Source organism: Panulirus ornatus, chromosome 20 (assembly GCF_036320965.1).
Source record: "Panulirus ornatus isolate Po-2019 chromosome 20, ASM3632096v1, whole genome shotgun sequence".
Lineage (NCBI taxonomy): Eukaryota > Metazoa > Arthropoda > Malacostraca > Decapoda > Palinuridae > Panulirus > Panulirus ornatus.
In genome coordinates, this window is record NC_092243.1 from 74,353,397 (window position 1) to 74,376,024 (window position 22,628).

At 44.5% G+C, this 22,628-nt stretch overlaps 1 protein-coding gene across 3 annotated transcripts in view; it reads right to left on the reverse strand.

Moving 5' to 3' along the window:
• Positions 1-2,024: 2,024 nt before the first annotated feature.
• LOC139756144 (uncharacterized) overlaps positions 2,025-22,628 on the reverse strand; it is a 38,072-nt gene continuing 17,468 nt past the window's right edge. Inside the window, exons 2-11 of one of the 3 annotated variants that reach the window (XM_071675282.1) lie at positions 17,496-17,756; positions 16,436-16,570; positions 16,064-16,221; positions 15,639-15,775; positions 15,251-15,418; positions 12,939-13,127; positions 12,493-12,615; positions 11,973-12,072; positions 11,536-11,732; positions 2,025-2,950 (exon numbers count right to left, since the gene is read on the reverse strand). In XM_071675282.1, coding sequence (XP_071531383.1) covers positions 2,894-2,950; positions 11,536-11,732; positions 11,973-12,072; positions 12,493-12,615; positions 12,939-13,127; positions 15,251-15,418; positions 15,639-15,775; positions 16,064-16,221; positions 16,436-16,570; positions 17,496-17,680 — 1,449 coding nt within the window. In that variant the 5' untranslated portion in view covers positions 17,681-17,756 and the 3' untranslated portion in view covers positions 2,025-2,893. The remainder of the gene's footprint in view (positions 2,951-11,535; positions 11,733-11,972; positions 12,073-12,492; positions 12,616-12,938; positions 13,128-15,250; positions 15,419-15,638; positions 15,776-16,063; positions 16,222-16,435; positions 16,571-17,495; positions 17,757-22,628) is intronic. The other 2 variants (XM_071675283.1, XM_071675284.1) reach the window with 2 other exon arrangements.

Consider the following 22,628-nt stretch of genomic DNA (forward strand, 5'->3'; position numbering starts at 1 on the left):
TCAGCTTCTCTCGTCTTCTTTTTTTTTTTTTTTCTTACGCATAACTTCGAGAAGTCTACAGACTCTGATTTGGATAGATATTTTGCCACAATGGCGGCTAATTTATTGTACACTTCCGCCCATATTGTGGGCAGCAGCTCTACAGAGGAGACAGAATACACTACAGGTTACATCATGCGAAGTGTTAGGGCAACAGTGAAGTATTCACTCATTGTTGACTTTGTGGTAATTTCTAAGCTTGTCTGCAGGATGATGATGGGGTGAAGGAATGTTAAACTGTTGTCAGTAATAATACAAGAGAACTGAAAGAATTTCATTGCCATGAACATTAAGGTTGAAAAAAAAAGTATGAAGAATCTTTGTGAAGAAGTGCTTGCTGAAGTGGCACGCAGCTTCTCTATATCATTGTCATTATTAATAAATACATTTTTTAATCTCCATTATCATGTGCATTATTAATGTAAAGCTGAATGGCAAAGCTCTCAGCGTTGGTAAGGAACCAGTGAGCCAGTGTATTGTTTATCACTAGGAATAACTTAGAAACTTTTGAAGAACTAATCATCAGGTTGGCTAGTGTACTTGTTTATTCCTAGTAATGGCACAGCACTCTCTCCGTTCGTTAATGAATATATATGAATTTGTAATGGAAAATCAGGTGCTACACCGTCACCTGCATGCATTAGGTGACTCAGTGAATCGGATATTCGTTTGTAAGTGTCGGATATATGTTACTGTGCTCTTTCTTCCTATGAGCTATAGATTCCTATTGCTAGAAAAAAAAAATTGTTAGTCGATACGGAAATTGAGGTTCAGTCACGCACCACTTTATGTGACTACTAAGTCCAACCTAATCAAGGTGCTGTGGGTATATACCATCACAGTTCTAGGAAGGAAATAACTCATATTTCTTGAATATTTCTACAAATGGTTGGTTCGCTTCATGGCTGGTCGCTGATCCACCAAATCAGGCTATTAGGGGCCAGGCACACACACACACACACACACACACACACACACTGTGGGTGCAGTTGTAGAATTGATCTACTCTCCTCTCGCCTATATGTATTATTTAGTTTGCCGGGAAAAGATGGAACATATCCCGAGGACTCTAAGAAGGACACAGTCTAGCCTAACTGCGACACAGCACTGAAGAGGGAGATGGCAAAACATCCGTCGGCCATAGTCACAGCTCGATTTTACAGTATAAACAGATGCAAAGTGGATATGCAAACCTGTTCTGAACATCTTGCAAAGGAAGACCACTTATATAAGCGAGGAAAGGTGGTCCGACCACATCGTTTCTACTGTAGGGTGCTCGTGTATGGTAAACGAAGACAAGGGACGAAAGAGGAAGATTAGAACTGATATATTTTGCCAGGAAGTTTGTCTAAAGGTTCTTGTAAAGCACGACCGAGTAAACTGATGTCTTCCGCGGCCTAGGAAGCCAAATAGGAAGCCAAACACATCCACGACACCCCAAACAGACCTCCCCGAATCCCCAAACACACCCCGACACCCCAAACAGACCTCCCCGAATCCCCAGACACACCCCGACACCCCAAACACATCTCCGATATCCCACACATTCCCGAATCCCCAAACACCTCCTGCAAATCCCCCCAAACCCCAACACACCCGAAATATCCCCCAACTGCGTAACCGTCCCCCCCCCCCCCCCCCGAGGGAGTGTACACAGTATAAAGTAAGTGATGGGGTTACATGATTCCCTTATACTTTAGATGTTTTGAGCTTTGAGTATGGTGGACCAGAGCAGGTCATGTTAGATGGTGTTGAACACTCGTCCAAATCAAGATAACGAGCCATTGAAAAGTATTAACTAGGTTATCGAGACTAAAGAAAAAATGAATAAAAAGTCTTTTTGCTCTAGAGACAGAAGCCCTCGATTAAACATAAAATGAAGAGAAAAACAAAAGGCAAGAAGGAAAACCAATCTAAAGAGGATCGAAGGGGGCTCGGAACCTGTTAGGAGAGACGTGAGAGAAGGAAATAAAATTCACTTCTAAAATGGTACGTTTTATTTCAAGTTGCCGTGTACAGAACAGCAGAGGCCTTCATAAATATGGTGCAGATATGAATCGAACTACGTAACACTTACCATGTGTGAGAGCTTTCCCCTGCATATATATCTGTGCCACACAGACACACAAACACACACACATGCACATAAACACACACATTCCCTCGCAGGGTAATCTCTTATTACTATCTTCTCCCTCACTGGGAGGTGAAGCGTCCCACTCACCCCGCACATATACGTCTTTGGTACGTGGTGGTCTGCGGTACTGGTACGTTAATGTCTCTAGTCCGTAGCTTACGTTCAGACCGATGTCTCTGGTCCGTAGTGCATGTAGCTCTTATCCGTGGTTTCGTCGTGAGTCCGTGACTGTCCGTAGTGCACGTACAGAGAGATGTCTCTTGCCCATGACACTCCGTAGTGTAAGCACTGGCTGATGTCTCTTGTATACACGCTCTCCCCTCCCCCACCAGCCACAACTGTACCATGTGGTACAGAGCACAGACTGTCTGTACCACTGATATAGACGGTGCTGTACCCCGTCGCCCACAGGTGCGGGGGGGGGGGGGTGTCCAGTTGACGGAAGCGGTGGATGGGGTCGTTCTCCACCCACTGGAAGAGGTGGAAAGGGGTCGTTCTTCACCCCCGTGGTGCGGAGGGGGTTGTTCTCCACCCACTGGATGTGATGGAGAGGTGAGGTCCTCCACCCGCTTGGTATGGTGGAGAATTGTCGTCCTCCGCCCACTCGGCGTAGTAGAGAGGGGTCGTCTTCCACACACTTGGTGCAAAGGGGGTCGTTCTCCACCCATTGGGTGTGGTGGAGGGCTTGTCCTCCACCTTATGGCTACGATGGATCATCTACTTGCTCCCCACAAAGGAGGCCCACGTAATGTAGCCTTCCCGCACCCACTTGAGCTGAGGAGGGAGATAACATGGGTGAGCTGGGATGGTACTGGAGACATGAACTGGGGAGACGGTGGTGACTTGGACTGGGGAGACACTGAAAACATGAGCTGGGAAGACAATGAACCAATACTTTATGAGCTGGGGAGCTGGAGGATATTTGGTGTAAAGTGAGAAATGAATGAGGGAGGGAGATGAGGCATGCCTGAGCTGTGGTGACGAATGCATCAGCTGAGGAAATGAGCTGAGGAGGAAATACATGAGGTGAGTCGAGATGGTAAGTGCTGAGGGCGACCCAAGCCAACGTCTTGGGAGAGAACCTCCTTCATTCGGGACAGAGGTAACCAACACATACCTCTCAGACCCCACGATGGACACCAGTCACACATAACGATGATCAGGAATGGTCTGCTTACAGTGTGCTACAGTTAGGTAAATGAACCACCTGTGTCCCTCGTGGAAGACCTGATGAGGATGTGGGAGAAGTACCTCTGCAGGAAGTCATCCATTTGCTCTGTGATTATCTTTTAAAAGTACCTCACCGACCTCACTCGTTCGTGACATTGGTCTGTTGGCTCAGCGCCTCCTTCTGGTCTCCTTTATCATAGATAGGTATGACCTTGGCCCTCATCCGCTCCCTTGGCACTTCACCCACCGCTTTCCAGTGACCACTTCAAAGACATCTTCAAGTGGTTTATCACGTGTGTCTGTTCACATCAACAGCAGAAAAATAGAATTCAATCAGGACCTTCCTCGCTACAATGCACCCCTCTTCACAGAACAGGTGGAGTCTTGCCATTTTACAAAGTTTCGTCTCCATAACTACGACAATATCAGGTTCATATTCCTTAACACGAACCTTGGGTTCCAGCCCTTTACCAGTTACTACCATTCCACTAGCATTTGTATTCACGTTCCTGTGAAGTCTGACATTTAGATCACTTAACATTCCTCACCTCTGTTGTACTATTAGGACTGATCCACACGTGATTTCTATTGTGTTACTGGGAAAGAACTTTGTAGTCGCGTTGCCCCGTCTCTTAACCCATGTGTGCGTGCGTGTGTGTGTGTGTGTGTGTGTGTGTGTGTGTGTGTGTGTGTGTGTTTGTTGAGAAATCTGGTCTTGTGTCTAGCTTTTATTTCTGCACCAGTGATGGCATCTGTCCTTGCAGGACACTGTAGGCGACTGGAAGCTTCATTCACCAGCCTGGAGCCTGCAGAATGGCAACGTCCCTCCAGACCTTCCTGGTTCGTCATGAGATACAGCCACAAGTGAGGGAGAGCCAACACTTCGAGGTCGCTGATGGACATCGAAGACCAGTGAACAGACCTCAGGTCATCATAGCTTCGACTGTGAGGGACTCACTTATTGGAAGGGTCCAGTTATTAAAGCCTCGTAGTTCCAGTTATCAAATACCCACTTACGAGGACTCCAGTTAACTGCTGATGTCCACAGGTTGCGGGAGGTCATAGTGACCATCCTCCCAACCCACCAAGCGCCTCTAATGATGACCTTATGAACTAATGGGTGTCCGCGCTGGGCGAGCGGCGCGGGAGATGCTCTTGCACAAGACCTGGTGCCGATAATGACCTCACACAGTAAGTGGCACCAGCGGTGTCCACACAGCATGTGGCACCAGTGGTGTCCAAACAGTATGTGGTACTAGTGGTGCCTCCATAATCGGTGGTGTGCACACAGTATGTGGTACTAGTGGTGTGCACACAGTATGTGGTACTAGTGGTGTGCACACAGTATGTGGTACTAGTGGTGTGCACACAGTATGTGGTACTAGTAGTGTCTGCACAGTATGTGGTACTAGTGGTGCCTACATAGTCAGTGGTGCTCCATATCAAGACCAGGCCTTAGGTGAAGTATAGAGGTGTTAGTGAAAAAGATGAGACAAAGGAAAGAAGGATTGTGGAGGAAGCGAAAAAGATTGTCTTTTAAAAAGTGCCAGGTCATAGTTGTTGGGAAAGACATATGAAGGTAAAGAGCTCCAAAGCTTTGAAGTGTAGGAAAAGAAACAGTTATCAAAACGGCCCACCCTTGAGTTGCCAACAGCCACACAGTAATCGTGTGACGCAGCAACTTGCCGAGTATTGCGTGGTCTAGCTAGCGGTGGGGGCAAACAAGAAGCCAGCTCTTGGGAACAAATACCAAGATAATACCTACAGAAGAAGGAAAGTGAAAACAACATTACGGCACAGGGCAAGTGGATCATATTTTGAAGTTAGCCTGGGTGAGTTGATAAGTAGGACCGCTTTCGACTTGACTGTGTCGTGTAAGGATATACAGCTAGATTCACCCCAGAAGTGAGAGCAGTACTCCATACAAGGACGAATCAGTCCTTTGTATCACCGGAGCAAATGTTCAGAAGAAAAGAAATTTCGATATTTAAACAGGACACCCAGTTTCTTACAGGCGTCTAGACAAAGCTATTTACGTAATGTTGGGTTTCCAGTATAGAGTGTATGTTACACTGATACCAAATATGTTCATTAAATCAAGAAATAGAATCATAGAACCGTCGAAGGTGAGAGGAAAGTTGTGAGGAATTTTCAATAGAGAGATGGGAAGAAACTATGTCTTGTAGGCATCAAACATAACCAGATTTCCGCTACCCCACTGAGATATCACGTCCAAGTCAGATTATCGAGGAAGTTGTGTTGAGACGAAATACAGGTCGAGTGGAAGAAGGACCAGAATGGAAAGATGTAGAGGAATGCAGTGCTGAGTTGTCATCGTATGAGTGCATTTAGTTATTTGTAGAAGAAAAGAAATCGTTGATAAAAAGGAGAAAAAGTGTAGGAGACATGACAGAACCTCGAGAAACACTGCTATTGATGAAGAAAGGGAGAGAGGCTGACCTATCAACAAACACGGAGATAGATCGACCAGAGAGGAAGCTAGATATGAAGAAGAAAAGGGGAAGCCAAAAGAGGGGACCTTAGATATGAGACCCCAATGCTACACCCTGTCTAAAGCTTTGGATATGTCAAGGGCAACTACATAGGATTCCTCTAAATCTCTCAGGGATGATGAACAGACATTAGTAAGATAGAAAAGAATATCATCAGTGGATCTAGCTAGCCTTACGGAAGCCAAACTGGTGATCAGAGAGTAGACTGTGAGGTTCATGTCTGAGGATGTGAGTTGAGGAGGAATTCAAAGACTTTGGGATGGGATGTACTCTACTCATGCTACCAACAGGAGGGAAAAGCTCTGTTTTTTTAAACAGAATCGGAACAGACGAGCAAGTACAGGTGCAAGTTCAGGAGGCACACTCTTGCTTTGATTTGTACAACAATTGCGGCTTATTTATTGTGCATTCTTACCCATCCTGTGGACGGTGGCGCAAAAGAGGATACAGAGGTCATGAAAGGTTACATAAAGGAACAGATTGTCTCACATGGATTTCTCTTAATGATTATGGGCAGTGATAAATGATGAATGGGAGTCGGAGGAAGGAGAGATTTTCCAAGCCCGATATACCTGATCCCTTGCCTGAACGGCCTCAGATCAGGAACGGTTGAACTGTGGATTGGAAGAATAGGACGTCTTAGAGAAATAGGGGATGATTTTTTTTTTTTTTTTTTGTCGTTAAAGGCTCCAGTCACGAACTAAAGCCCACACCAAGCCCGGCCCTTGATTGAAATATGGATAGAATTATGAAAGGGAAAAAGAACAGGCAAGAGAAATTTGAAGGAAGTGAAATAAAAATCCTGTCTTGAAATATATCAGGTCAGTTATTGGGAAGACATGAGCAGATAGAGAGTTCCAAAGCTTTGAGGTGAAGGGAAAGAATTAGTTATCAAAACGGCTCACTTTGAGTTGCGGACGCCCACACAGCAATCATGTGACGCAGCAACCTGCCGAGTATTGCGTGGTCTAGCTAGAGGTGGGGGACACAAGCAGTCAGCTCTCGGAAGCAAAAACCAAAGTAGTACCTATAGCCACTGCTATGCTTTTCCCGAGACAGAAGCGTCACCTTATAAGAGACAGTCATTTACCCAAGATAAGTCATACTACAATTTTCCAAAGTTATTCCAGTCAACTTTGCTGAATTGCCAATGTTTACGTTTAGAAGCAGGTGCTGGAGAGGAAGATGCTGTTAAGATAGATACATATATGAAAGTGTGGTAAGATGAACCAGCTGGGGCAAGATTGTGTAGCTATCGTGCAAGGGATTAGAGGTATAAAACAGATCCAGGATACTAGTTAGGTGGTCATAACGGTCAGGAATATGGATGAGGTGAGTAACAATTTGCTTTAGATCATTGAGACTGGAGAACGTGAGGGCTTCAATCACCCAACAATGCGTATGGGAGGAATTCAACCATTCCCTATGGTGAACGTTGAAATCCCACAGGTAAAGGACCTCGGCTTGAGTGTGAGAGGATATCACGCCCTCATGGCTAGAGTTAAGTTAGTCGAAGATGTAGAATTTGTAGTACCAGGAGAGCAATAGGCGAAACAAATGAAAAGCGTGGTAGCTGGGAGCCAGATCTTGAGCCAGATAACATCAGAGTTTGGGGTTTCATGATCTGATCGTTGAGGTGTGTAATAGGTGTGTTGGTGTTGGAATAAGCACAGACACCACCTTTGAACCGGACTCGTGGGTGGAGGTTACAGCTGGATATGAGAAAGGGACGAGGGAGAACATCACTGGACAACTGGGTCTCAGAGAAGTAAGATGTTAGGAGAGGTATTGCACAGATGGTGTACAACAGAAGATGAGTTACTAGAGAGACCACGAATGTTGGAATAGTGACTAGAAAAAGAGGCACGTCTGTCAGAGAGAGAGAGAGAGAGAGAGAGAGAGAGAGAGAGAGAGAGAGAGAGAGAGAGAGGGAGAGCCAAGTGGTGCCAATAGTAAAGAGAGCAGTGCCTATGGGCACCTGAGAGGATAATATGGTGCCATTAATTACTAAGTGGTGACAGAAGGACGCCTTTCACAGTGTGGTGACGTCCCCTTATGGCAAGTGGTGTTAGAAGTACCCTCAAGTAGGGACTGGTGCCACATTGTTCTACTTATACAGTTACTGGTGTCAGTCAACATAGCACTTACTGCCACTGGGTTTTCAGACAGTACGTAGGAACACTGATGGTATCATGCAGACAACTGTACACTTAACCTGGTGTTACTTGTGGCCCCACGCATAACGCTGGGGTCCGCCTGCACTTATACAGTTCATGACATCTTTGTTGCTGGTTCCCTTATATTGTTGTTTCTTCCACTTATACAGTTAATGGTTTTCTAATACCAGTGATGGTTTCTCTAAAGTTAATGGTTTTCTGATACTAATAATGGTTTCTCTATACAGTTAATGGTTTTCTGATACCAATAATGGTTTCTCTATGCAGTTAATGGTTCCCTCTAGACGTTTATGCATCCCTTTTACAGTTAATTATTCCTTTATAAAGACTTCCTTATGCATTGAATGGTACCCTTATAGAGTTAAGTATTCCCTTTTAAAGACAATGTCTCCGTCGGTGACGTATACAGTTAGCTGTTCCCTCACCGTATTCACGTTCCCTTATACAGTTAGTGCTTCACTCACATTGTGTATAGATCCATTATACAGTTTGTGGTTCTCCTGAATGCTAGTTACTTTACAGTTAATGGTTCTTTCGAGTTGATGGTGGTTCTCATATACAGTTAGTATTTCCCTAATACTTTTAATGGTTCCCGTATACAGTTAATGATCCCCTTATACAGTTAATGATCCCCTTATACAGTTAGTGATACCTTATACAGATAATGATCACCTTATACAGTTAATGATTCCCTTATACTGTTAATGATTCCTTTATACAGTTAATGATCACCTTATTCAGTCAATGATCACCTTATACAGTTAATGATCACCTTATACAGTTAATGATTTTCTTATGCAGTTAATGGTCCCCTTATACAGTGTTATACCTTGTACTGTTAATCACCTTATACAGTTAGTGATACCTTATACAGTTAATGATCACTTTATACAGTTAATGATTCCCTTATACAGTTAATGATACCTCTTATTGGTGGGTCCGTCATGCAGTTAGGGGACCCCTAAAACTACTGTTGGCTGTCTTATCCAGTTAGTGGCTCCATTAACACAATAAATGATCCCTTTATACAGTTAGTTGGTTCATTCGCAATGTCAGTCTCTCCTTTATACAGTCAGTCATTCCCTTTGTACAGTTAGTTGATTCATTCGCAGTGTTGGTGTCTCTTTTATATAGTCAGTCATTCCCTTTATACAGTTAGTCATTCCCTTATAAAGTTTACGTTGCCCCTCACGCTCTTAGTAATTCCTCATGTAATCCCTTATACAGTTACTGGTTCCCTTTATACAGGTGGTCGTTCCCTTATGCAACTCGTGGTTCCCTTATACAATAAGTTCCATAATGCAGTTAGTGGTTTTAGTGTACAGTCAGTGATTCTTTTATACAGTTAGTGGTCCTTCACACTGTAAGTGGCTCCCTCATACAGTTAGTGGTCCTTCACACTGTAAGTGGCTCCCTCATACAGTTAGTGGTCCTTCACACTGTAAGTGGCTCCCTCATACAGTTAGTGGTCCTTCACACTGTAAGTGGCTCCCTCATACAGTTAGTGGTCCTTCACACTGTAAGTGGCTCCCTCATACAGTTAGTGGTCCTTCACACTGTAAGTGGCTCCCTCATACAGTTAGTGGTCCTTCACACTGTAAGTGGCTCCCTCATACAGTTAGTGGTCCTTCACACTGTAAGTGGCTCCCTCATACAGTTAGTATGAGGAGTGAGTGCATTTCCCCTTTACAGTTAGTGTGCCCCCTCTACAGTTAGGGGTTTTCCCTCACAGTTACATTTTCTTCACCCTGATGGTTGTGCACTTATACAGTTCGTGGTACCTTTACACTCATTGTGGATCCTTTATACAGTTAATAGTTTCGTTACGCTTCTCGTGGTTGCCTTATAAAGTTAGCTTTTCCCTTATAGAGTTTGTGATTCCTTCACGCTGTTGGTCCCCTTATATATATATATATATATATATATATATATATATATATATATATATATATATATATATATATATATTAGTCATTTCCCGCGTTAGCGAGGTAGCGTTAAGAACAGAGGACTGAGCCTTAGAAGGAATATCCTCACTTGGCCCGCTTCTCTGTTCTTTCTTTTCGAAAATTAAAAACGGGAGGGAAGGATTTAAGCAACATGGGAAGTAAAGTAAAATTATTATGAATAGGGAGAACTAAAAGATTCTTGGTGTCAATTGGAGGTTTGGGCTCAACTCTACAAAATATTTCTTTGCTTTCAGCAATAGTACTGTAAAGAATACCTTAATCAGGAACTCACCAGAAAATTCTCCTGGGTGCATCTATAAAGTGCCATGTAGAAATTGTGATAAGTTTTGTGTTGGGCAGACTGGTAAGGATCTTTCTGTTAGACTTAAGCAACAAAGATATAGTAAAGAACGGGACAAGAATCAAATGCCTTGTTTACACACGTTAAAAATTATGATCATTGTATTGACTGGAGTAATGCCATCTCAGTTATCAACTCTAAATCTATTACCACGAAAAATATCATTGAATCTTCTATTATTAAATACAAAAAGAATTATAATCTTAATATTAGTGATGGTCTATATAAACTGGATAACTTTGTTGATGAAATTTGTAAACAATTTACCTTCTTATCCACATAATAAGTTTATGATACGCGCGTTGTCTGTCTTGGACAATCGCATGTTTACGAAATGGCGTCCTAGCTACGTCTCTTCGTTGTATATCAGCTGACTGTTATATTTCTCTCTTGTGTCTCCCCCTGATGATGTGATTATTACACGAAAGTGCACTTGGGAACTTATCGTGTTTCATTTTCCCCGTGAACTCATAGGAATATATATATATATATATATATATATATATATATATATATATATATATATATATATATATATATATATATATATATATATATATATATATATTTAAGGTTCCATGACACTGTTGATTGCTCCCTGATACAGTTGCAGTTACCTTATACAGTGTTTCCATTAGTCTTTTTGTCTTTCTCTTATACAGTCAGTGGTGAATGGTTCTCTTGTACATTCAGTGGTCTCCTTCCACCGCTGCTGGTTCGCTTCAAGTTAGTGGTTCCTTAATGCTCTTCGAGGTTCCCTTATACACTTATTGATTTCCTTATAAAGTGGGATCTTCACACGAACAGTTCCACTGTACATATTGAGAGGTGGCCTCATACAGTAACTGGTGCTCTTGCACTGTAAGTGGTGCTGTAGTGGCAGTAAGTAGTCGTTTACACAGTGGTGGTGCGCCCCGCTCCCCACATCCTAATGTTTCCCGGTGCTCTCATACAGTTACTGGTGTCTTCATACAATCAGTGGTGTTCACAGAGCGGTACCAGAGTCTACACAGTACGTGGGAACACTTGACACTTCCATAATCTAAGTGGTGCGAAAACACAAGTGGTGCGCTCTAACACAAGGCGTTCCTACACAGTGGTGGGCCCCTCACCACTTCGTTCGGAGCCTTTTATTTATTTTCCCCCCCTTCCCCAGTGGGTGGTGTCCTTACTCTAAGTGGGAGCCCACCTGGTTGGTCCACTGGGCCGTCACTTCCTTGTGGGTCAGTTTGTCCTCGTCTGAGTCGCCACAGGTCGAGGCCAAGACGTTGAGGTCATTCTGCAGGATCTTGATGAACTCCTGGCCCAGGACGTCCATGGTCACGCCCTTGAGGCCAGCCTCCCTCATCCACATCTCGTGAGATTCCGCCGTGTCCAGGGAGCAAGCTGAGTAGCGCGGGCAGGCCAGGCAGGAAGGGAACAATGGGAGGGTATGGTTAGAGGGGCCACTGGAAAGGAGGAAGTGGGCGGGGGAGGAGGAGGAGGGTCTCTCTCTCTCTCTCTCTCTCTCTCTCTCTCTCTCTCTCTCTCTCTCTCTCTCTCTCTCTCTCTCTCTCAAGGTTGAAAAAAAAAAGAGAGGGAAGACATGAATGCGTCACGACGGGGGGAGAGGGGAGGTGTCCTTACGTTGGATCTGCTGGACGTGGTTGAGGAAGTGCTGCGACGGGGTGGTGCCGCCCTTGCAGTAGTCGGTGACGAAGATGGTGCCCCCCGGCCGCAGCCACCGCTGTACCGGGGACACGAGACACCACTTACTGTTATGATCTCTCTCTCCCACACACACACACACACACACACACACTGGATGATCCTGACTGCCGCGCTCAGTTTTCGAACCCATGCAGGGCCAACCTCGAGTGGGAGCCATAATGACTCGTGGTCATCAGCGATAATCGCTATACACCAGTGTGTGTGTGTGTGTGTGTGTGTGTGTAGTTCACCTAACCAACCCAGAACACGTGCGTCAGAACTCGTTAGGTGCCAACCATCTCAGGAACCATGAACATTTGACTTTAAGGCAAAATGCCAAGGAAGATATGGGAGGAGAAAAAAAACGAAGAAAATGTAACATTTAGGGATAACTAAATGACTATGATTATAGACACAAACACTACTCCTCTCGTCATGAACGGGACGTGGAACGTACGCAGAACTTGACGAACAGGTCCTTCTTGTTGGTGAACTTGTGTAAGGTGTCCCTGACGTGGATGGCGTGGTACGTGTCCTCCTCACAGTCCAGGCTCAAGACGTCCCTCATTTCGAACTGCAGCTGTAGGAGGAGGAGAAGGAGGTGTGTGTGTGTGTGTGAGAGAGAGAGAGGTGTGAGTGTGTCATGGCTCTATGCGCTACCCTTACCACCAATCAAACTCACCAGCTGAAGGATGCGTCTAGTGTGTTCTAACTCTTTAACAGTGTCTCTCAGCCATATTTCTGGGGTGGGGATATGTTCTAACTCTTTAACAGCCATATTTCTGGGGTGGGGATATGTTCTAACTCTTTAACAGCCATATTTCTGGGGTGGGGATATGATCTAATTCTTTAACAGCCATATTTCTGGGGAGGGGATATTGGGTTTGTGTTATCATCACCGACCTTCTTCCTCAGCTCGCTGTCGACGTTCATCTGTCGCTCGATGGCTGTGAAGACCCTGCTGGGGGAGAGGTCGACGCCGTGCACGTGGACGCCCAAGTGTCTGGCCATGAAGACGGCAGAGGCGCCCGTGCCGCAGCCCACGTCCAGCACCCGCTGCCCGGCGCGCAGGCCCAGACGCCCGCAGAAGTCCTGCTGGAGAGAACGGTGGGTCTTTCTCTGGGGGGCGACTGACAACGGTGGGTCTTTCTCTGGGGGCGACTGACAACGGTGGGTCTTTCTCTGGGGGGTGACTGAGAACAGTGGGTCTTTCTCTGGGGGGCGACAGTACGGTGGGTCTTTCTCTGGGGGCGACTGAGAACGGTGGGTCTTTCTCTGGGGGCGACTGAGAACGGTGGGTCTTTCTCTGGGGGGGGGGTGACTGAGAACGGTGGGTCTTTCTCTGGGGGGCGACTGAGAACGGTGGGTCTTTCTCTGGGGGCGACTGACAACGGTGTCTCTTTCTCTGGGGGCGACTGGTCTACTAAGGTACATGATGACATCTGCCCACCTGGTGCCACAGACATCCTTCAGGATGATGGGGTGGTCATGATGACGTATGTGCGTTCTCATGACCCGTGTGTGTGTTCACTGTAATGATCCATACGTAACGTGATGTTGACTGTAATGATCCATATGTGACGTGATGTTGACTGTAATGATCCATATGTGACGTGATGTTGACTGTAATGATCCATACGTAACGTGATGTTGACTGTAATGATCCATATGTGACGTGATGTTAACTGTAATGATCCATACGTAACGTGATGTTGACTGTAATGATCCATATGTGACGTGATGTTGACTGTAATGATCCATATGTGACGTGATGTTAACTGTAATGATCCATATGTGACGTGATGTTAACTGTAATGATCCATATGTGACGTGAAGTTAACTGTAATGATCAATATGTGACGTGATGTTAACTGTAATGATCCATATGTGACGTGATGTTGACTGTAATGATCCATATGTGACGTGATGTTGACTGTAATGATCCATATGTGACGTGATGTTGACTGTAATGATCCATATGTGACGTGATGTTGACTGTAATGATCCATATGTGACGTGATGTTAACTGTAATGATCCATATGTGACGTGATGTTGACTGTAATGATCCATCAGTGAAGTACACGTAAATTGTAATGATACATATGTAAAGTAACTGACCAAATAAGGAAGTTACTGTGTGATACAAAAGGAAATTATACATTCATCTTGACAGTTGTCGTAAATGTGAAATCTAAGGTGGAATCATGCAAGAAAAAGAGCGAGTGTTGCATGGGATTCATCAACGTGAGAATGAGTAGCGTTCATATGGAAGAGCGATCATTGTATGGCTAGACGAAAGAGCGTAGACGACAGAACATACCCAAACGGGACGCCATCTCTGACAGGCTAAGGAGAGTCGTTCATCAACAACGACGGAAATGGAAGGACAGGAGAGGAAGCTGTTCAGTAGATGATAAAAAGGAATTAGAAAACAAAGGATGGTAGCTTAAAGTTTAAAGACTTTATCTCCCACACGCACTGTCAAGTGCTTTAGAGATGTCGAGGTCCGCGACAAAGAGATTCACCAAATTCTGCGGGAGGAGAAGAACCAGACGTGGAACACATAGAAGAGATCACCAGTGGCCCTTGCACTGCGAAAGCCACATTGGTGATCTGGAAGCAGGGAACGAGACTCTTGAATTTCAAGTGTTGAAAAAAGTAATGGTTAATGTTTCGAAACCTTTGGATATAGCGGGAATGAGACCAATGGGGCTTTGGTAAGAAGGGTCGGAACGGTCTCTTTTCCTTGGGATGGGGCTACACCAAAGCTTGCTTCTTAAAGAGAAACTCAGGGATTCAAGACAAGAGACGCCCTAGGCGAGCAAGGACCGGAGTTAGCTCAGAGCCGTAGACTCTCTCAGCACATGAGGATGTATGCCATCTTACCATACACCTTGCCCAGCTGGTGCCGGGAGAGTCCTCGGAAGACCTTTAACGAGAAAAAGACAAGGAAGGATCCTCCTCATCCTGAGTAGGGTCAGAGGAAAGTAAGTTGCCGACAAGGGCGGCTTAAGCACCTGGAGAGTTAGCTACAGACTGCGCCGGCAGGAAGAGAAGAGGAAGGGCTGAACTGCAGTCATTACTGAAGGGTACAGACACACATCCAGCCAACAGGCACACGGGTACAGAAAAAGACAAGAGAGAAAGATTGGAAGAAATGCAATTGGCTGAGTCTGGGATATAACTCAGTCCCCTTTATCCCACGGGGACGTACCCTTGTGGTGGCTGTCCCACCCATGGTGAGGCACGGCCCACGGAATGCCTTCTCGAGGGCGGCGGCGTCGAGGGAGGAGAGGCGACACTGCGGTTCCTTCAGGTTGGCCACGTCCCCGTGAGAGACCTTCTCCGCCAGGAAACACACCTGGTTGGGCGCATTCTTATGCTGGGGAGAGAGAGAGATATATACACCCGATGACATCAACACATTTAGCGCGCCTCTCTTCTCTAGGGAGAGAGATGTACCAATAACCTCGGCAAAGATCAGCAGGACCCCTTTTGATACCAGAAAAGTAGTACGTCTTCTCATGTCTCACTGTATCTCCCGCGTTGCCCCGGTTCTCGTTAATAGTGAACAGGTTGCTGTGAGCTACAGTACGACTTACGTTGATGTAAACGAGGATGCTCTTACTGCGGACGAGTCTGAAGGATGATTGGTCGTCCCCTGTGGCGTCACGCAGCAGCCCCAGGTAGAACTGAGGTTTGTGGTAGACGGTAGGGTTGTTCATTGCGTCCAGGGTGCCTGCAAAGAGATGGGCGTTTTATTTCTTTCCAGATAAAGGGACAGATACTTAAATAAATACTCTCTCTTCAACTAATGTGCGGCTACCGACAGACGGGCGCAGCGTTCTGGTTGGTTTGTGATTCCATCTTCGGGCCTGTCAACTACCAGGGTCATTAAGACCGTCATAGTGAAGGTATAAAGACCACTCGAAGAATCTAGAACATCACCTTCAGGTGTTCAGGATAATGCAAAGACCACAGACACTCTCACTGTCCGCATATGGCGGATGGGCCACCGATAACTCACCTACGGAGTTGTAACAGGACTCCCTGAAGAAGAAGAACCCACCAGGGCTCAGCCACTTGAGGACCCGACTCAGGAACTGGATGAGCTCGGCGTTGCTCAGGTACTTCAGGAGCCAGTTGCTGAAGACCAGGTCGAAGGAGCCCTCGGGGAAATCCAACCTGGCAACATTGATTTCAAGTCAAGGATTTCTAAAGCCTAAGAACAGTGACCTTATAGTAAGAGGGATGAGGGGAAATCTTACATGAGAATTGTGACTGAATGTAAAAGAATGAGGAGTGAGGGTGGGGGAATGTTGGTACGCATCCCTTAAAAAAAAACAAATGACATGAATCTATGGGTCGAGTGTAAGGCTGTCGATGTGCTTAGACTTACTTGACGACGTCGCTGCAGATGAAGGAGACGTTGCCCAGGTGCTGGTTCCTGGCGCGGTTCTCCTTGATGAAGGCCTCGGCCACGTCCACCGCCGTCACCTGACTGGCCACCTTCGCCAGGCGAGTCGTGAACCTCCTGCAGGAGGCGAGAGACGGTCAGATACACCCAGCGGTGATGAACGAGTTCAGAAACATCTCGCATGCAAAATCAGGAAATCAGGGGAATAGAACGAGGATGAAAGGCTGAAGGAACTCAAGACTATACAGCCTACAGGGAAGAGAAATATGCATAGTAAGTTTACATGTATCTTAAAGGACTCTGTTGAAATAACGCATCTGGAAGATTAACGTTCAAATGATGGTATTTAAATGTTCGTTAAAGAATAAGGAGTTGTTGAAATAACGCAGGTGGAAGATTAACGTTCAAGTGGTGGTGTTTAAATGTTCGTTAATGAATGCGGAGTTGTTGAAATAACGCAGCTGGAAGGTTAACGTTCAAGTGATGGTGTTTAAATGTTCGTTAATGAGTGCGGAGTTGTTGAAATAACGCAGCTGGAAGGTTAACGTTCAAATGGTGGTGTTTAAATGTTCGTTAATGAATGACAGAGTTAAAGGAATTAATTTTACGTTCGCGTTCGTGGGAGTAATTTTGAAATTGTGTTTAAATGTCAGAGTTTACATGTTCGCCATCCGTGGCAGCATATTGAGGGCTTGAAAAATAATCTTCTGGTCTTAAATGCCTCTCAGTAAGGAAGAAACAAGAGTTAATGAGAGAAATAAGGGAACGTGCGCGGAGCAACTACAGAAACATTTAAAAGAAAACTTGATATACGGTTGAAGTCAGTCCCAGATGAACCCAGGACTGATAATGTGGTGTGTGTGTGTGTGTGTGTGTAGCCGCAGGGAATATGTACTACATCAAGTAAGACGTGCGGTGTGCGCTACGCGATAATCCTGCCTTTTGGCAAAATGTCATAGTTAAAGGACTCCTCTCTCTCTCTCTCTCTCTCTCTCTCTCTCTCTCTCTCTCTCTCTCTCTCTCTCTCTCTCTCTCTTCTTACCCTATACCGGCGGCAAGGTCAATGACTCTCTTGCCCCTCAGGTCAGGCAGGTAGGCCATGACTTCGTCAGCGTCGTCGTCAGCCAGGCCCTGGCTCTTCGTCTGGATCATGGCTTCCAGGGTGGGGTCCTGGTGGTCCCAGAAGTCTTTCCTCTGGCGCAGCAGTTGCTCGTCAGCGTCGCCCATGGCTTCCGGCCGTCAGTGCTGAGGGCAGAGGTCGGGTGGTGTGGTCAGCAGCCTTCCGAAGGGATGACAGCGCCTGCTGAAGGTGAAAGACGTGGAAGCAACATTGATGACTGTCATGCAAAGATGGAAGTAGGGATGTCCCACCCACCTTCACCACCTTAGCTGCGTGTATTGCTCCAGCCGACTACGAGATCCGGAGGTGGTGGAGGACCAGCTGCTGGTCTAGGGGCACGATGTTGGTGGTGGTGAGGAAGAGGAGGCAGCCACATGTGGGTGGTGAGGAGGAGGAGGCAGGAAGATGGTGTTGGTGGTTGTGGTGAAGAAGAGGAGGCCGCTAGATGGTGTTGGCGAATAGGAGGAGGAGGAGGCAGGAAAATGGTGGTGAGGAGGAGGAGGAGGCAGCCAGATGGTGTTGAGGGTGAGGAGACAGCAGGATGATGATGATGGTGATGGTAAGAAGACGGGAAAATGATGATGGTGGTGAGGAGGAGGAGGCAGCAGACTGGTGGTAGTGATGGTGTGCAGACAGCAAGACATACAAGAATTCCAGCAGCATCAGACCACTGACTGGGTCCTTTCGAGGCTGTTTGTGACTTCTGAAGCTCATGGATTAACATGGTAAGAGGAGAATAGCTTACGAGTGGTTTAAAAAGAAACACCTGTGAACTATACCTGTCACTAAGCAAATAATGTCCGTCGGGGACTTGCTTACCTGGGAAGTCTGTCATCAACGTATCTATGGTGTTGCTTTCAACTATGCCAATTGATGAAACATCCATACATTGACCCCGTCGAAGAAAAGCTGCTTCAGCTCACCCGAAGTAAAAACCCTGCCCATTACTATGAGTGAGACCCGATAGATTAAGCCTTAACTAGCTATTTCGATCATGATTATCAAAACCTTTAACGATTTTGTATTGAATAACTTCTCAACTTTCTCTTTTTCTAAGCTTAACAAGTTTAGTTCATCTGGTTGGTTCTAATAGGATAAATTTCTCAATCCGGTAATCATCTTGGTAGCTTGACTCTCTACTCTCTCCATTTTCTGTTTTCACCGAAAACCAGTTCCGAAAATCACTTATTAGTTATTAATATAAATGATCTACAATCTTATCTCAATTGATAGGTAAAATGAGTTTGCCATCTACAAGCATATAACTGATTGGATGATAATTTCCTGTTGGGGACTATTTACCTTTTTTTTAATATTGTTGCGCTGGCTAACGTCCAATCCTCTGGAACTTTCCCTGTAGTGTTGTACTTATTGAAAGGAGGATTCTAGGGCTTAAATATCGTAGCTTTCTTTTCTTCATTCATTATCGTCAAATAAAACTCATCTGGGTGAGCTGTTTTATTTACTTTCATGCCAATTAGGGCTAACGGTATATCTTCAACTTTTATGGTATTATGTTCTGGAATCTTTTCCTCTTTTTAGCCTTCAGTCTTGAACCAAGTCACCGTTTTCCATAATTGATGGACCAATTGTCTTGGTAATGATTCTCTTGCCTCTGATATAAGTATACAAATCCTTAGGGGCTTCTTTTGCTATTTTAATCAATATGTTTCATCCTGATATCTTCTTTGATGTTTATACATCCTACCATTTCTGTACAAATTTACATAACTTATTCTCTCATGTTGGTTTCTCTTGTAAGTTTCTTATATTATTCCTAGAAAACGATCGGTTCTTTACTTTTCGAAGATGATGTCAGCTACGCACCGACTTATAAATTCTCTCTACTACTATGAATGTTTTACTGAAGTTTTCCAAGCTACAGCCATGTCTTTTTCATTGACAGCATCATCCCATATTTGCCTGTCAAGAGCAAAGGGATGATAATTAGATTTGTAGGTCTAATCACAAGCTATGTCGAACATTAAATCGGAAGTAATCTGTTGCACCTCACTTGTACAGCACTTTTCTCCAACTACAACAATGTAAGGAATTGCCTCATTCGTATCTAGAACTAAGTCTAGCATGTTCTCGCCTCGGATAGGTTTCTCAGTGACTTGTATTAAAGCGCTATCAAGCAAGTTTAGGTAGAACCCATACCTGGAGCAACGAAAAAGGATTCTTCCCACTTTAGATGCAGATACGTTTGAATTTCCTTGAGTCATCGATCCTACCGAACATTGCTAACAATCCACGTAACTCTGTCTCTGAGAAGACCATTCGTCGAGGAGGACCGTATTGTCAATTTCCACCGTAGTAAACCACATCACTTGTGTGATCAGTTACACATCCTAACACCTGCGACTCCATTGTGTTTATTGTCATTTCAATATAAAACTCGAGGTAATAGAGTCATGCAGGCCATGCGGCACCTTCTCCAGAGGGTGAGTTTCACCTCCCTCCCCACTGTGTTGGCACGTTGATAAGACCCGAAGTTCCGAGATGGACGTGTGTTCGATGTTACATAGAGCCAGCATCCCGGTCTGTGACCCTCATGGACACTAGGTGGTGTTAGTGTAGAAATACCTCCAACTTGAAGTCTTAAAGAGACGGAAACATAATTTTAAAAGCTTAGTTCTCTGTGCTCTTTGTGAGCGGAGACCGTGTGCCTCGCCCTACCTTGTTAGCGACATTTTGAAGGAAAGATTTGGTTATCCGTAAAACTACCCCTATATTGACCCGGTAGACATTGGACGCAAGAACTTTGCCGAGATCATGATGGGGAAACTCGCTCACTTCGCCATTAAGGAAGGAGACATACACACACACACACACACACACACACACACACACACACAGACCGTTGTTCATTGAAAAAGCATTGAAGGTTGCCGGACATTGAGAGTCTCTGGCTCTATCAAGTCTATCAAGACACTGGAGTTCGTAATATGTTGGCGAGCGAAGAATCGAAAGCCATCCTACCCATTCTTACTGGGAAACGACAGACCGAAAGGGTGTAAATTTTCTTGAAAATGCAGCGACAGATATGTGCTCAGTCAGGATCGACTGAGCACATATCTGTCGCTACCTCGCACACATGAGGGGGAAGGGGGATGTTATTCCATGTGTGACGAGGTGGCGATGGGAATAAATAAAGGCAGACTATGAATTATGTACATGTGTATATATGTATATGTCTGTGTGTTGTGTATATATATGTGTACATTGAGATGTATAGGTATGTATATTTGCGTGTGTGGACGTGTATGTATATACAGGTGTATGGGGGTGGGTTGGGCCATTTCTTTCGTCTGTTTCCTTGCGCTACCTCGCAAACGCGGGAGACAGCGACAAAGCAAAATAATAATAATAATAATAGATAAGTGCTCAGTCAGGATCGAATCGTGTGTGTGTATGGACAAAACTTGGACTACAAGAGGCATAAAACAAAAACAAAAACAAAACATATTCTTGGATGACGGAAAATACGTAAACTGAAAATGAATTACTGTACGATGAAGAAAAAATATAATGTAAAATGAAAATATAGCAGATGGTGCCTTCAGCCACTGTGGCATTCGTTTTTCACTCAACAACAGCTGCTATTATAACTAGGTTTTCACTAAAATATACAACAGCTGTTACAATAACTGAATTATGACACACTGACTCACATATAATCTATCCAACAACTGGCAGGCTTGCATGCAGAAATGGCTGTGAGGGGAGGGAAAGCAGGTGGGTAGAATGTGGCCGTCTTTTTCTTTTTTTTTTTTTTGTTCCTCGCTCTCATAGGCGTACACCAACTGTCGTCAAAGGAAGATATGACACCAGGATAATTAGTCTACCAAGAGAACACCACCAACCACCATGCTTACAATACCTCCACCGTACAGCGACACACACACACGTACACACACACACACAGGCAACGTACACACACACACACACACACACACACCTGATAGGTTTATGTGTGTAGGAGAAAAGATGTTAGATACAAGGTTAAGAATTATGGCTTTGCATTTGTGTAAAGCTCTCTTACCGAAAAATACAAATAGCAACTACACAGACACAGACACACACACACACACACACACACACACACACAAGATCAGAAAACTATAGCTATTTTTTTTTCTATTTCTCCAATGTAAAGAATATTTAATCACAAAATAACGGGAATAATTGATATAACGTGAGCCAATAAGTTTCTGAGAGTAAATAAAGAAAATCTAAACATATGTTACTAACAGGAATCATTACCGGATGATTGGTCACACAGCCAACTCTCGAGCCCAATTTTCTGGGGTTTGTCTTAAGAGCCAATAACATAAATGATATTTGTTCTGAGTGTCAACTGGGAGAATAAATTAAGACCCTTAGTACTGCATAAACCCAGGAGAGAGGAGTCTTTCAGGCAGTGTGCGTAAAAGACCTCAGATATTAAAATGAATAATGAGGATTCTACAGTCTGCAAAAACCAAAATTTTGAATTATTGTTTATTCAAGAATCTTTGACCAGAAGAGACACTGTAAATGGTCGACATAAAATGAGTAAAGATGTTTTCATAGTCAACGTGAGGAGTATATTAATGCCTTTAACAATGGCATGAGCCTAGCCAAGTATGTGTTCCTCAAACAAAGCAAGATATTGGACCAGCCTAATTAAGCTATGCTAGGCTAGATTAGCTAGGCTAAGCGTGCTATTAAACACAAACACAACTAAGAAAACATTCTTTGATTTCACAGAAAATCAGATATGGATTCAAAGGAGAGTATCATGAGCAATCAATTGCGACTTGATCCACAGAAAGGAAGCAAAAGGAATAAATAGAGGATGAATCACCTGATACTGTAAGTCTCGGGAAATCATTTTGAAATTCACAAGAAACAGAATTAGACGAATTAAGGAAAATGAAAATTCGGATCGATCATGACGTGTTTGAGAAGGAATTTAAGGACTTGAAAATTTTCAGGTAAAGGGCACGATGTCAGACCATAATCAAAGGGAAGGAGATATAGTACTGGAAAAGTGAGAGGAGTCATTTCTGG